This window comes from Littorina saxatilis, linkage group LG7 (genome assembly GCF_037325665.1).
Source record: "Littorina saxatilis isolate snail1 linkage group LG7, US_GU_Lsax_2.0, whole genome shotgun sequence".
In the NCBI taxonomy this organism is placed as follows: domain Eukaryota; kingdom Metazoa; phylum Mollusca; class Gastropoda; order Littorinimorpha; family Littorinidae; genus Littorina; species Littorina saxatilis.
Genome location: NC_090251.1, coordinates 2,897,183 through 2,912,169, shown reverse-complemented (window position 1 = coordinate 2,912,169; position 14,987 = coordinate 2,897,183). Strand labels below are relative to the sequence as shown.

The 14,987-nt window shown below is 44.0% G+C and overlaps 1 protein-coding gene and 1 long non-coding RNA gene across 3 annotated transcripts in view; both read right to left on the bottom strand.

Annotated features, from left to right (window-relative positions):
• Positions 1-654: 654 nt before the first annotated feature.
• Positions 655-6,054, bottom strand: LOC138970470 (uncharacterized). The gene is made up of 2 exons (XR_011456956.1): positions 5,938-6,054; positions 655-5,700 (listed from the first exon to the last, which is right to left on the bottom strand). It is a non-coding gene; the product is annotated as an uncharacterized lncRNA (long non-coding RNA).
• Positions 6,055-8,222: 2,168 nt separating this feature from the next.
• The window catches only part of LOC138970469 (uncharacterized protein KIAA0930 homolog), a 29,354-nt gene continuing 22,589 nt past the window's right edge, over positions 8,223-14,987 (bottom strand). Inside the window, exons 5-10 of one of the 2 annotated variants that reach the window (XM_070342928.1) lie at positions 13,038-13,139; positions 12,220-12,360; positions 11,067-11,264; positions 10,574-10,745; positions 9,136-9,285; positions 8,223-8,732 (exon numbers count right to left, since the gene is read on the bottom strand). In XM_070342928.1, the coding sequence (XP_070199029.1) occupies positions 8,692-8,732; positions 9,136-9,285; positions 10,574-10,745; positions 11,067-11,264; positions 12,220-12,360; positions 13,038-13,139 (804 nt within the window). In that variant the 3' untranslated portion in view covers positions 8,223-8,691. The remainder of the gene's footprint in view (positions 8,733-9,135; positions 9,286-10,573; positions 10,746-11,066; positions 11,265-12,219; positions 12,361-13,037; positions 13,140-14,987) is intronic. The other variant, XM_070342929.1, reaches the window with a different exon arrangement.

Sequence of the window (14,987 nt, the reverse complement as noted above, 5' to 3'; positions counted from 1 at the left end):
GTTTACATGTTTAATTTTTGAAAAAAACATGTCATTCACTTCTCTTGTTTTGTCAACGCACACACACACACACACACACTCGCACACACACACACAGTAAGGAAGAGACTCGGGCGTACATGTTTACCATACTGTTTGATTTAATCATCTCAGCTTCACAGTGCTGTTCTTCCCTCCACATAACGCAGACATCATGTTCGCTCCATAGGCACTTACACACACACACACACACACACACACACACACACACACACACACACACACACACACACACACACACACCTATACACATACACACACAAACACATACACACACAAACACATACACACACCACACACACAAGCACATACACAAACCTACATCACACACACACACACACACACACACACACACACACCACATGGATATTTGCTACACTATGGAACTATAGCCCTCAGAGAGCAAAAGCAGTTACAGAGAGAAAGTTTACAAATACACTGTGCAAAAAAAGTATCGCATAGGTGAATAGTTGTAAGTTCCAGACAAACATTCTGATTGGAACGCCTCGAAACTAGCTTTTGCAGTTCAGTTGAACCCGATAGTCGATTGAGGGAGCAAAATTCACCGCGCACGTGCAAGATGTGCATTTTGAGGCCAAAACGCACATTTTGTTGTTTTGTGCTCCTGTACTGCACGTTTTTTTTAGATTTCACTCGAAATTTCGCGTAAGGTTAGCTGAGCTCATGTGCCAACTTGGGCAATAACAAGCGAAGCAATTCTGACTGATGCGGCCATTCCCTGAGGAAATGAAAAATGTCACAACTCAACGCTTCAGTACGAGAGAACGCCCTTGGCCGCCTTCAAGCAGGCCAGAGCCAATCCGAGGTTGCCAGAGCCCTGCGGGTGTCCCAGAGCACCATCTCTCGCCTCTGGCACCGTTTTCAACAAACTGGGTCGTCAGCTCCCGCGCCAAGGTCAGGACGACCTAGAGTGACGACACAGGCGCAAGATCGCTACATCCGGGTCACCCATCTCAGGCATCGGTTCCAGTCAGCCTCGGTGACCGCTAGGGCACTGCCTGGTGGCCGCCGCATCTCCGTGCAGACCGTCCGGAACCGCCTGCATACAACTGGTCTACACGCTTACAGGCCACTCCGGGGCAACGTCCTGACTCGCCGCCATTGCCAGGCCAGGATGCAGTGGGCGAACCAGCACCTCCAGTGGACCCTTGCCAACAACTAGCGCCACGTTGTCTTCAGCGATGAGTCTTATTTCCTCCTGCAACATCACGACAGCAGGAGGAGGGTGTACAGGAGGCAAGGAGAGTGCAGGGACAACATTCCCCAACAGACTTTGCGAAGACTCATTGCTTCCATGCCAAGGAGATGCCAGGCTGTAATTGACTCACGTGGAAGCCATACTCGTTACTGACTTTGACCTTGGTTTGTGTGAAGGTCACGCTCAATGAATAACTGCAAAGTCCAGCAAATAAAGACATGCATCTGTGCTATCGAAAAAGCTCAAAAACTTTTCTGTCCGACTTATGTATTGTTTGTTTGAAAGAAGGAAATGTCAATAAAATTATTCATCAAACTAACTATGCGATACTTTTTTTGCACAGTATATTTAAAATGTAATGCACAAACTAACACAGATAAATAATTCCAGAACACATACCACACTAAGACTGTCAATGTGCTGATGGATATTTCTTTCATGAGATATCATTACTTGAGGAGCTTCAAAAATGTTCACAATTTTGATTTTAAAAATGAAAAAAACACGCACAAAAAAGGTTCATCCTGTTTTTACAAGAAAGTGAAGAAATGTATCATGTATGCGGTCAGAAAAGATTCGTTTCACAGTTTCACAAGAGATACTGTCAGACAAGAGATACTGTCAGACTCGCATTGCTGGCACAGTCATGTTTACAGATGCACTCCACCTCTCAACAACCAACTTATCACATCGATATGCAAAACACAGGCATACAACAAGGAATCGTAATATAAAATATATATGCACAGCATGCAACGTGTATGACATTGATTAAAACAATGCATGCACCTTGAAATTCCGAGGAACATAAAGGACGCAGATTGTGACTCAAAACAAATCATAAACCCAATCAAAAACACACAGCTTCTGATACCTGACTGCCAACATCTTGTTGGCACAACAGTATGACCCAAGAAAATGTGACCTTGAACTTTATCAATTCATGTACAAACATACATGCACATGCATAACTGCACACAACCTGAAGAGAGTGACCTTGTCAAGTTTGAAAGTACAGTAGGACCCCCCCCCCCCCCCTCCCCCTTAAGACAACCACATTTAACCTTCACCGGATCACGCGTTGGACTACACAGTCCGGATGATGTAGGTCGTGTGCGACCCATACTTTCCAAAGAAGGATTCAACGTACAACGTATGGGTCGTACACGACCCATGCCATCCGAATAGGGATAGACGTTTTGCCGCCTCTTTGCAGAGTATGGGTCGTACACGACCCACACCATCCGAATAAAGATAAACAACGTAAAATTCCTCACATAATTCCATATTGGTCGTCCACGACCCACATCATCCGGACTGTGTAGTTCAAATGACGTCATCGTTTATTTGTTTGTTTACAAAGATAATCTTTTACAAGTTGGGCAATGCGATGGTCGTATGGTGATTAGAGATTGCATGAAAGACGATTTTGTGAGGCTCTGGGTCGTCCCCGGCCCATGAAGCACGGTGAAGGTTAAGACTTCCCCGATTCTAAGATCTACCTTGCTTTTGCACACTTTCTGTTCATAACCTCTGTAAATTGACTGTCATTTCAACACTCCCTTTAATGTTACCCACCATGACCTTGGTCTTAAAAGGGGGGTTACACTGTAATAACTTTTTATTTCCGGGAAAAGTGTCAAAAGTGTGTGAAGCTTGTACTGTAGTATTTACACTGAGTTGTTTCAGCAGCACCACACAACATGAACACAATGCCACGGCTGACTGTTGAAGAGAAGCAACAAATCCCAAATGACAACATCGTACAGACATTACACAATCACACCAATAATTCACACCAACTGAATATGACAACAAGCAAGTAAGTATGTACAGGGAATAACCAATCATTCCCATAATTCACACCAACTGAATATGACAACACCCAAAAGCATGAACTGTTCAAAGGGAATCACATCAATGTACAGGAATGCCCAGTCACACCCATAATGTACAGGAATGCCCAGTCACACCCATAATGTACAGGAATGCCCAGTCACACCCATAATGTACAGGAATGCCCAGTCACACCCATAATGTACAGGGATGCCCAGTCACACCCATAATGTACAGGACTGCCCAGTCACACCCATAATGTACAGGAATGCCCAGTCACACCCATAATGTACAGGAATGCCCAGTCACACCCATAATGTACAGGAATGCCCAGTCACACCCATAATGTACAGGAATGCCCAGTCACACCCATAATGTACAGGAATGCCCAGTCACACCCATAATGTACAGGACTGCCCAGTCACACCCATAATGTACAGGAATGCCCAGTCACACCCATAATGTACAGGAATGCCCAGTCACACCCATAATGTACAGGAATGCCCAGTCACACCCATAATGTACAGGAATGCCCAGTCACACCCATAATGTATACCAACTGAGCCAGAAAACAAGCAAGCACATACTGCTGAATGGATCCAAAAAAGTGTAAAGCAAACATTCTTTCCCGACAGTCAATTAACACCACCTTTCACTTTTCAATAACTGAAATCATACATTTCATACTTACCAGTCCACACATTCTTTCCCGACAGTCAATCAACACCACCTTTCACTTTTCAATAACTGAAATCATACATTTCATACTTACCAGTCCACACATTCTTTCCCGACAGTCAATTAACACCACCTTTCACTTTTCAATAACTGAAATCATACATTTCATACTTACCAGTCCTCACATTCATTTATCGTGCAATCATACATTCATTTCACAAACCCCTTTACGTCAAATTCACCCCTCTACCTAATCATCTTCATCAATTTCAGCATTTGCCCATCCTAGTATATTATTTCCACAGCCAAAAACAACTTCAAAAGAACAACAAAACATCACAAAACACAAACACACACACACAAACACAGACACACACATACATATGCACGCACGCAAACACACAGGTGCACTCACAGGTGCACACACACATACACACACACACACACACACATACATACATATGCACGCACGCAAGCACACACGCACGCAAACACACAGGTGCACACACACACACACACACACACACACACACACACACAGACACACACACACACACACACATCACACACACACAGACTCTCCCTCTATGTTCCAGTAAAGCTACCAAAAGGCAGAACAAAACTTTCACTGCCAAAAGACGGTACAACTAATTTCTGAAAAACGTTCCATTTAGACCCATAAGTAGACATCAAACAGACTCACATATCATACATTGCACATTATGAAAAATCATCGAAAGGCATAAAAATTATTTATAATAGCAATACACATATCACCAAACACAAAGATAAAAACTGCCATGAATGTCCTAACACCATAATTACCGGTATTGTCTAATAAGTTCATGTACAGAAAACTCTTTAATTAACTGTGTGATGTTTACAAAATAACATATATACTGAAAGGCATAAATTCTGCAAATAGTGCATTGAACGATTTTGCTCTCAAACGAAAATCAGATTGAACCTGTAATTTGTAGTTGACATCTTGAGTGTCGGAGCAAATGTTTCACGCTGTCAGCTTGCGCTTTGCAAATAAAGAAAAAGAAAAAAAGAATGTTTGGCTGTATCAGATATCGCAATCATGCCACGACTTGATGAAGGAGAGAGACAGCAAGCGATTGGGATGCTTAGAGCTGGCCAAAGCACTAGACGTGATGAACACTGAACGTTTTCCGAAATCATTGCGCTTGGACTCAGTCACTTTTTTTGAAAAATTGTCATTTCATGATGTTCTATTCAAAATCAATAAAGCGAAGGTTTATAAACACTAAAATGGCCAATAAATAAAATATTCAAACATTGAAAACATTCACCACTGAGTTGATTGTTTGTGATTTTTTAAAGTTCAGTTTGCGGAATTTATGCCTCTTGGTATACATGTATGTACCCAAGAACCAATAAATGCAATGCAATCAAAGCTGCACAATCTTGAATAAAAGGAATGTTTCAAAACTTCATTATAGCAAAACGATGGTTCCATCAATGAAATACTTGTTTCCCCGAAAAGCACAAGTAACAAAAGACAGGTACAGTGGAACCCCCCTTTTAAGACCCCCCGATTTAAGACGCCCTCCCTTTTTCCGTTCATAACCACTGTACATTTACTCCCATTTTAAGACTCCTTCCCTTCTAGATTTGTGAAGGTCTTAGATTTGTGAAGGTCTTAGATTTGTGAAGGTCTTAGATTTCTGACGGTCTTAGATTTCTGACGGTCTTAGATTTCTGAAGGTCTTAGATTTCTGACGGTCTTAGATTTCTGACGGTCTTAGATTTCTGAAGGTCTTAGATTTCTGAAGGTCTTAGATTTCTGACGGTCTTAGATTTCTGACGGTCTTAGATTTCTAGAATTCTAAGAAATCCTGTTGTGATTGTGCAGCCTCTACCGAAAGGTAAATTAAAAACATTGTGATGAAGAAAGTCACCTTCTTCTACTGAAAGGTAAATATAACCATTGTGATGAAGAAAGTCACCTTCTTCTACCGAAAGGTAAATATAAACATTGTGATGAAGAAAGTCACCTTCTTCTACTGAAAGGTAAATATAACCATTGTGATGAAGAAAGTCACCTTCTTCTACCGAAAGGTAAATATAAACATTGTGATGAAGAAAGTCACCTTCTTCTACCGAAAGGTAAATATAAACATTGTGATGAAGAAAGTCACCTTCAATGAAAACAAGCAATAGAAAATCAAGGAAACAGGTACATGTACAGTACTCTGCAACTGTAGGATTAGCAAAGTAATAGCATCCAATAACAAGGAAATATTTTGATTGAGGAGTTAATCACTTAGTTTTGTGACCTGTGAGCTAAAACACAAAGCTCGTATTTTACACTCAAACAATCTCCACACCCATAATCCTTACACTCTATCCATAGCTAAGCTGAGCATGTTTATCCACAAAGGCCAACAATGTTTACTATGTGGACTCTACATAAATCAGTTCCATTGTGTCTGCACCATATTCGGTGTCACTGAGGCTGCTGGCGGAGCTCCCTGTCCTTCCACTGTTACAAGCCGTGATGCCAAGGCCATCAAATGTGTGGCTATAAGCCACTAAGTGTAGCTCTGTGGTCTTGCACTGTTACAAGCCGTGATGCCAAGGCCATCAAATGTGTGGCTATAAGCCACTAAGTGTAGCTCTGTGGTCTTGCACTGTTACAAGCCGTGATGCCAAGGCCATCAAATGTGTGGCTATAAGCCACTAAGTGTAGCTCTGTGGTCTTGCACTGTTACAAGCCGTGATGCCAAGGCCATCAAATGTGTGGCTATAAGCCACTAAGTGTAGCTCCGTGTCCTTCCACTGTTACAAGCCGTGATGCCAAGGCCATCAAATGTGTGGCTATAAGCCACTAAGTGTAGCTCTGTGGTCTTGCTCTGTTACAAGCCGTGATGCCCAGGCCATCAAATGTGTGGCTATAAGCCACTAAGTGTAGCTCTGTGGTCTTGCACTGTTACAAGCCGTGATGCCAAGGCCATCAAATGTGTGGCTATAAGCCACTAAGTGTAGCTCTGTGGTCTTGCACTGTTACAAGCCGTGATGCCAAGGCCATCAAATGTGTGGCTATAAACCACTAAGTGTAGCTCTGTGGTCTTGCACTGTTACAAGCCGTGATGCCAAGGCCATCAAATGTGTGGCTATAAGCCACTAAGTGTAGCTCTGTGGTCTTGCACTGTTACAAGCCGTGATGCCAAGGCCATCAAATGTGTGGCTATAAGCCACTAAGGGTAGCTCTGTGGTCTTGCACTGTTACAAGCCGTGATGCCAAGGCCATCAAATGTGTGGCTATAAGCCACTAAGTGTAGCTCTGTGGTCTTGCACTGTTACAAGCCGTGATGCCAAGGCCATCAAATGTGTGGCTATAAGCCACTAAGTGTAGCTCTGTGGTCTTGCACTGTTACAAGCCGTGATGCCAAGGCCATCAAATGTGTGGCTATAAGCCACTAAGTGTAGCTCTGTGGTCTTGCACTGTTACAAGCCGTGATGCCAAGGCCATCAAATGTGTGGCTATAAGCCACTAAGTGTAGCTCTGTGGTCTTGCACTGTTACAAGCCGTGATGCCAAGGCCATCAAATGTGTGGCTATAAGCCACTAAGTGTAGCTCTGTGGTCTTGCACTGTTACAAGCCGTGATGCCAAGGCCATCAAATGAGCGGCTATAAGCCACTAAGTGTAGCTCTGTGGTCTTGCACTGTTACAAGCCGTGATGCCCAGGCCATCAAATGTGCGGCTATAAGCCATTAAGTGTAGCTCCGTATCCTTCCACTGTTACAAGCCGTGATGCCAAGGCCACCCAATGTGCAGCTATAAGCCAGAGCCTCAGGCGTAAAAATTAAGACTTTTTTTGAATCAGCGTAGCAAACTGTGTTTTAGTTTAGCATTGCCTAAAATATATTCGCGCATCTGCATTTATGCTATTTCCTGCAAGAATCTATAGACCATAATTCCCAGTGGAGAGTGTCTGCAATTCCATTTTCAGTGTGGAAAATGTTTTATGATCCATATTGTGACCGCTACACAGAGAGAATCAGTAATAAGTACTAGGGCTCACAAGAAAGAGTGAACTGATGCAATAATGCTTGTGATTATTTGCTTGAGCATAGCAATTGTGAGCTTGGCGTAACAGCGTAGCAATTGGTCATAAAACGTAGCATGCTACGACGAAAGCATAGCAGTTGGCAGCTCTGGATTGTTGACATTTCAGCATCAATGAACACCTTTACCCTCAAACCACTTAAACACTGAACATCCCTCAACTCAATACTGAAAGCGTAAACATAATGCTGCCAGCTCTAGACTGAAAGCGTAACCATAATGCTGCCAACGCTTGACTCGAATACCTGAGAGGGCATCAAGCTTACCAAGCGTCTAGCCTACTGGGGGATGTCAAGGGTGTGAAAAATACAAAGCAAAATGGTATAATCTGGTGCATTCTGGGCCATTCTTGCAACAACACTTCTACGCAAAACACGGTCAGCTCTGATCGCAATGTAAAGTGTACACACAAATTGCACACACACAGCGAGCCATCAAAGGAATACCTTGACATCACAGAACAAAGCACAATTGTTATTATCAGCAGACGGCTTCATTACAGTAATTACAAATAATCATAATTCATACTTGGCAGCCTGACACAGCTCATCCCAGATTTGATATAAGTGTTTACGATAGCTACCTCCGGTCTAAAGACTCTTGATGACCTAAATTACACACTGAAATATACATGTAAATAATCTGTCTTCATTTCAAGTAGGTTGTATCACATTTGTGGTAAGTTTCTGGAACTGGCGTGATGGTGTAGGAATGGAAAATCCCTGACCTACAGTGGGGGACAAAACACAAAGAACACTTGTGGTCCTGCAACCATGGAGACGGTTCCCATGACGACATTGACTAGATACCAATTCACCATCTTCAGTGTGTAAGAACGGGCTGCGTCTTGTTCTCTAACAAATCTGCAAAACACAAACAGCAAACACTTCAAATCATCAAGCACATCCGACATCTGATTTTGTTCAAATTGAAATCATTATTTTAAGGTGATAACGTTTGTCCAGAGATGGGTCTCCTTTCTTTGAAACATTATCACAATCTTGTTTCGAATTTTGAATAAGAAGTTAGTCACAATTCAGCTTTTAGATAGTCTGCTGTCCTCAATATCATTGTAGTACACTTGCCGCTGCACGAGCAAACAAACCACGTGGGGCAGAAAGTGCGGGTGAGTGGTCTGCCCCTAGGACTACAATTTATAGGTTAATGCTACGAAGAAGCAAAAGTACACACTGAACCTAATTCTCACACTACATGACAGAAAATGATGTTTGTGTAAAATGTCTGTGTTCCAAAGCCCGATCTTACCAGCAATGATATGGTGCCAAGGCAGAGTGATGTAAGTGAGGTTTGCCTGCAGCGCCACGCAGTTGGCCCGACGTTTCTCCTTGAAGTGGTGCCAGGCCTGAGCGAAGGACCAGCCCCACAGCCCGTTGTGTGGGATCTCTTCGTCCAGCTCTGAAACAACACAGGCGTCCTCAGCAAGTCCAGTGGAACCCCCTTAAAGACCCCCATCATGTCACACTCCCTCCCCTTAAAGACCCCCATCACGTCACACTCCCTCCCCTTAAAGACCCCCATCATGTCACACTCCCTCCCCTCAAAGACCCCCATCATGTCACACTCCCTCCCCTTAAAGACCCCCATCATGTCACACTCCCTCCCCTTAAAGACCCCCATCATGTCACACTCCCTCCCCTTAAAGACCCCCATCATGTCACACTCCCTCCCCTTAAAGACCCCCATCATGTCACACTCCCTCCCCTTAAAGACCCCCATCATGTCACACTCCCTCCCCTTAAAGACCCCCATCATGTCACACTCCCTCCCCTTAAAGACCCCCATCACGTCACACTCCCTCCCCTTAAAGACCCCCATCATGTCACACTCCCTCCCCTTAAAGACCCCCATCATGTCACACTCCCTCCCCTTAAAGACCCCCATCACGTCACACCCCCTCCCCTTAAAGACCCCCATCATGTCACACTCCCTCCCCTTAAAGACCCCCATCATGTCACACTCCCTCCCCTTAAAGACCCCCATCATGTCACACTCCCTCCCCTTAAAGACCCCCATCATGTCACACTCCCTCCCCTTAAAGACAACCATCATGTCACACTCCCTCCCCTTAAAGACCCCCATCATGTCACACTCCCTCCCCTTAAGGACCACCATCATTTCACACTCCCTCCCTTTTAAGACCAGGTAAATAGCTTTCAGATACAGGAGCGTACCATCTTGAAATACAAGAGGATTCAAGGGTCAGTAGTTCGAATCGAGGCTAGGACGGACACGGCCAACTTTATGTGCTGACTCAGAGATGGTATCCACGTCCCACCCGTGTGTAACCACAGTGGCACATAAAGGATTGTGATCATGCTGCCATAAGTGCAGGTGGCTGATTACACCTAAACACACACACACCTGGGTAGCGCCACTCTGTTGCTGCTAGCTTTCCACTGGGAGGAAGCGACTCAAATTTCCTAGCATTTGGATAATAAAGTAAATGAAATTAAATGAAAGACCTGTGTCATTCTGCCATAAGTGCAGGAGGCTGATTACACCTAAATACACACACACCTGGGTGGCGCCACTCTTGTTAGCTTTCCACTGGGAGGAAGCGACCCCAATTTCCCAGCAATGGGATAATAAAGTAATTGAAATGAAAATGAAATGATACAGGAGCGTACTATCTTAAATTACAAAGGGCAATGTTTGATAAAGTACATTTCATAAAAGTGCGTACCATCCTGGAATGTACCTGCCAGTACTTCATCCTCGTCCTTCTCCAGAGCAGACGCCATCTTGTCCGTGTCTGACCGAGATTTCTTCATGGACACCGCGCGACGGAAACCGCCGGGAAACCGTGACCCTGACGATGAGCTGGGGTCACTCATTCGTCTCGTGGCGTACTGGTTCTGTTGAACAGGGCAAAGTCAGAACAGTGGGACATTAGTGAAGGATACAGGTGAAAGGGGGCCTTGATTTTATTTCCAAAATAATAATAACTTTTTTTTAGAGAAATATATAAAAATAAATCAAAAACTTCTGAAATACAGAGGATTATTGAAGTACCAGATACGGCATCACTCGTCTCGCTGTCCGGGCTGACAAAATAACTAGTGTGATCGACAAGAAGAAGAACCAGAGGGTGGAGAATGAGCTACACGATGGATCTCTTCAGCTTTCATAGCTACTGTATACTGTAAGCAACACGATCTCATCTTGTCACCCTGTACCTGTTCATCATCTTCAAAGTCAGACATGGGGAAGTCCTCGACCTTGGGCGTCTCCGGCCCTGACCCCTTGACCCTGCTGACGGCCATCTGTGCGTGACCTTTGCCTCTGGGCCCTCGCATCTTCATGAACTCGACGCGGCGTTTGTCGCTGTACAGGCCGAAGGACATACGCTGCATCATGCGAGACGTCATGCTGGTCTGTGGGAGAGAAGAGACAGAGAGTAAATCTTGCTGAATATATGTTGTCAAGACACAGCCACACCTTGGAGTTATATTGTTGTGAAGACACAGCCACACCTTAGAGTTATATTGTACTATGGACAGTGGTACCTGCCATGACAGGACAGCCTTGGGACCAGCCAAGTGTCCCTACATTGCAGGTGGCCTGTCATGACAGGTATACTTTGGTAGAGATAGTATCAAAAGGGACAAGAGAAGGTGTCCATTTAAGGGAGGTGTCCTGTCATGGGAGGGTCCACACATTGCAGGTACTGCTGAAGTGTTCTCCAGATCTGGGAACCCCAATTTTGCACTGGAGTATTCTCCAAATTATTGTCATGTATTTTCACAAAAGTTAGTGTACAATGAAACCCATTTTCAAGACTCCCTCTTCTTTAAGTCTCCCTCTTCTTTAAGTCTCCCTCTTCTTTAAGTCTCCCTCCTTTTTAAGACCTTGTTTTCTCAGATTTGTGGAGGTCTTAAAGGGGGATCCACTGTACTGCACACAGCATTGGAACAATTCAATCACCATGAAAATACCGGCACGGTTGGCCTAGTGGTGAGGCGTCCGCCCCGTGATCGGGAGGTCGTGGGTTCGAACCCCGGCCGGGTCATACCTAAGACTTTAAAATTGGCAATCTAGTGGCTGCTCCGCCTGGCGTCTGGCATTATGGGGTTAGTGCTAGGACTGGTTGGTCCGGTGTCAGAATAATGTGACTGGGTGAGACATGAAGCCTGTGCTGCGACTTCTGTCTTGTGTGTGGCGCACGTTATATGTCAAAGCAGCACCGCCCTGATATGGCCCTTCGTGGTCGGCTGGGCGTTAAACAAACAAACAAACAATCACCATGAAATGCAAATTTCTGTTTTTAAAAAGAGAATAATAAATTGTTCTGCTCTGTTATGTTGACACACAGCAGTAGTATTTTCTCACCCTGTTGTCGTAAGTTCGTTTGAGCGCCTCGTACTTGACGGAGCCCTGGAAGATGACGCTCTCGTACGATCCTTTCTTGTCGAAGGCCGTCAGCTCAACCGCCACAAACTCACTGTCGCGCACAACCAGGTCCTCGAACGCCTGCAAGAATAAAACCCGACCTTGATGCATACTCATCTTTGAAGGTACATGTATAACAACAGTCAACTAGAGATGTAACCCGTCTGTGAAAGCTAGAGACACTATGCTGTCTTTACCTTCCCAGTCCCAGGTTTGTTATACCACAGAACCCGATAAAAGTTTCAAGCATTTTAAAGTAAAAAACACAACACAGACACATTAAAAAAAATCCCCTGAATCAAACCAAAAAAACATACTTATCACACAAGTGAACTATAGAGCGCTACATTATAATGTAAGTCTCTGTCTGTCTCTTTGTTGTACTCTCTGTCATCATGCTTACTAAGGAAGGTCAGAGTGAATCAGACGTATTTCAGTGCATTTGATTGACTGAATGGTTAATCACGCCTCAGCATTTTTGGTTTTTGCTACGACTCTGTATTCCCCACTTCCAAGCTACACACCAAATTACAGCTCTATCAGCCAATACACATCAGAGATCTGAGTATGGACAGACAGACAAACACAGTGAAGCCTATCTACACCCATATTTACAGGGTGGGTAATGAAGACTGTTGTTAAAATAGAAGACAAAGAAGAAGAATTAAGACAAAGAAAAATTAAGAAAGAGAAGAACAAGAAGAACAAGAAGAAGAACAAGAACAAATTTCAAGAAGAAGAAGAGACGAGCAGTTTACCTCTTCAAAAGCGTCGATGAGGAAGTATAAGTTGGGATAGCTGACTGGAGCGCTGGTCCCCTTGTTGTCCATGGCGCGGTGGGTGGGGGAGGCGTACACTTTCTGCAACAACAATCTTGGTCACAATACACAATACACAATATTTTATTGCCCAAGTTTGGGAATTTGTTATTCAAATGACGGTTTCCACTCCAGCCAAGCTCACCCAACATATGCAGCTATAAAACAATTCAACAACATCAGTTAAAATACTTTCACTAAAATTAACAACATAATCACTATACAAAATGACAACATACCCTAGCGTCAGTCCCAAGCACCCACACTAACACAGGCCTATCAACATGAACATGGTCCAATGAACATGGTCCAACATAATTCAAGTCTGTATGGGTTGTGAAAGAGTCAATACTCTTACTCTATGTGAGTCAAACTTTCCCCCCTGACATTACAGGCCAGACACCAGCAAGGGGTGTGTCTGAAACATGTGACATTGCAGGCCAGACACCAGCGAGGGGTGTGTCTGAAACACGTGACATTACTTGCCTCACTAAAAGCAAGAGTTTTTACTCTTTCACAACCCATACAAACCAGAAGTTTATTGTGATCAGTGTCATCTATGAGACAGAGCTAACCACACAATGCTGAAAAGTAAACAATTTAGAAATTAGACCTCTTTTTTCCCCCAATCATCAACCAAGTAAAACTATTCATGAACTCATAAAACTACTTTCTATAAACAAGAAGAGCAAACGCTCGATCGAGTCACTTTCGCAGTTCTGAATATTATATGAGGCATCAGATGGACAGGAAGAAATTGCTATTCACAACACAATGAGTCACGTTCACATAAAATTTGAGCCCGGTCACTTTTATAGTTTCCGAGAAAAGCCCAACGTTAAGTTGTGTGTTGCCGAACAGAAAAGGCTAGTTATCTCCCTTGTTTTTCTGATAACGTTCGTAAAAGGCTACAGATGTAAATACTTTGATGTAAAGAATAATCCTACAAAGTTTCAATCACATCCGATGAACTTTGTCAAAGATATAAAATGTCTAATTTTTCCTTTGACGCTGACCTGTGACCTTGAAAAAGGTCAAAGGTCAACGAAACCATCGTTAAAGTGTAGAGGTCATTGGAGGTCACGACTAAACAAAATATGAGCCCGATCGCTTTGATAGTTTCCGAGAAAAGTCCAACGTTAAGGTGGTGTCTACGGCCGGCCGGCCGGCCGGCCGGACAGACTAACACTGACCGATTACATAGAGTCACATTTTCTCAAGTGACTCAAAAATGTTAAACAAGGATTTTCTGATGACAGAACGTTTCCTTACAAAGAAATGTGACTGTTTTTTCTCCTGTACAGCAGTCCCTGCAATGTACGGCCCCCGGCGTGAGCGGACACCTGACATGTACGGACACATTTGCTCGGCACGGAGTGTTTTCCTTCTATATTTGCCCCCCCTTAAACGGACACCTGCAAAACGTGGACGCGGACACTCATTTTCGGTCCCAACAGCAGGTCATACCTCCAATGTACGGACAGACCATCGTCAAATGTACACCACAACAAAGTCGATAACAGAGCAGTCCGGCTCTTTGTACAAAGATCACAGCCGCAATGGCGTGATGACAGTCACCGATAACTTGAGTGCACGTGTACCCATCAGGAGAGGGGGGGAGGTGGGGGGAAGGGAGTTTTGGTCAGGAGTGGAGTACATGCGAAGATGCCAACATGAAACTGCACTGTGCTCTTTATTCTTGTCTGTTGGACGTAAACAACAGAAACCACATGTACAGTCGATGAAGGTCCTGAGCGAAAGAGAGTGAAAAACGGCCACAGTTCTCAGCATCGTGCGTCTGTGTGTAACCTCTTTCAGTGACAAGATACTCTTGTTTCCCCTCAGCCTTGACCAGTGAGTTGGTTGCCTAATCTGTGAACCCTTCAGTTG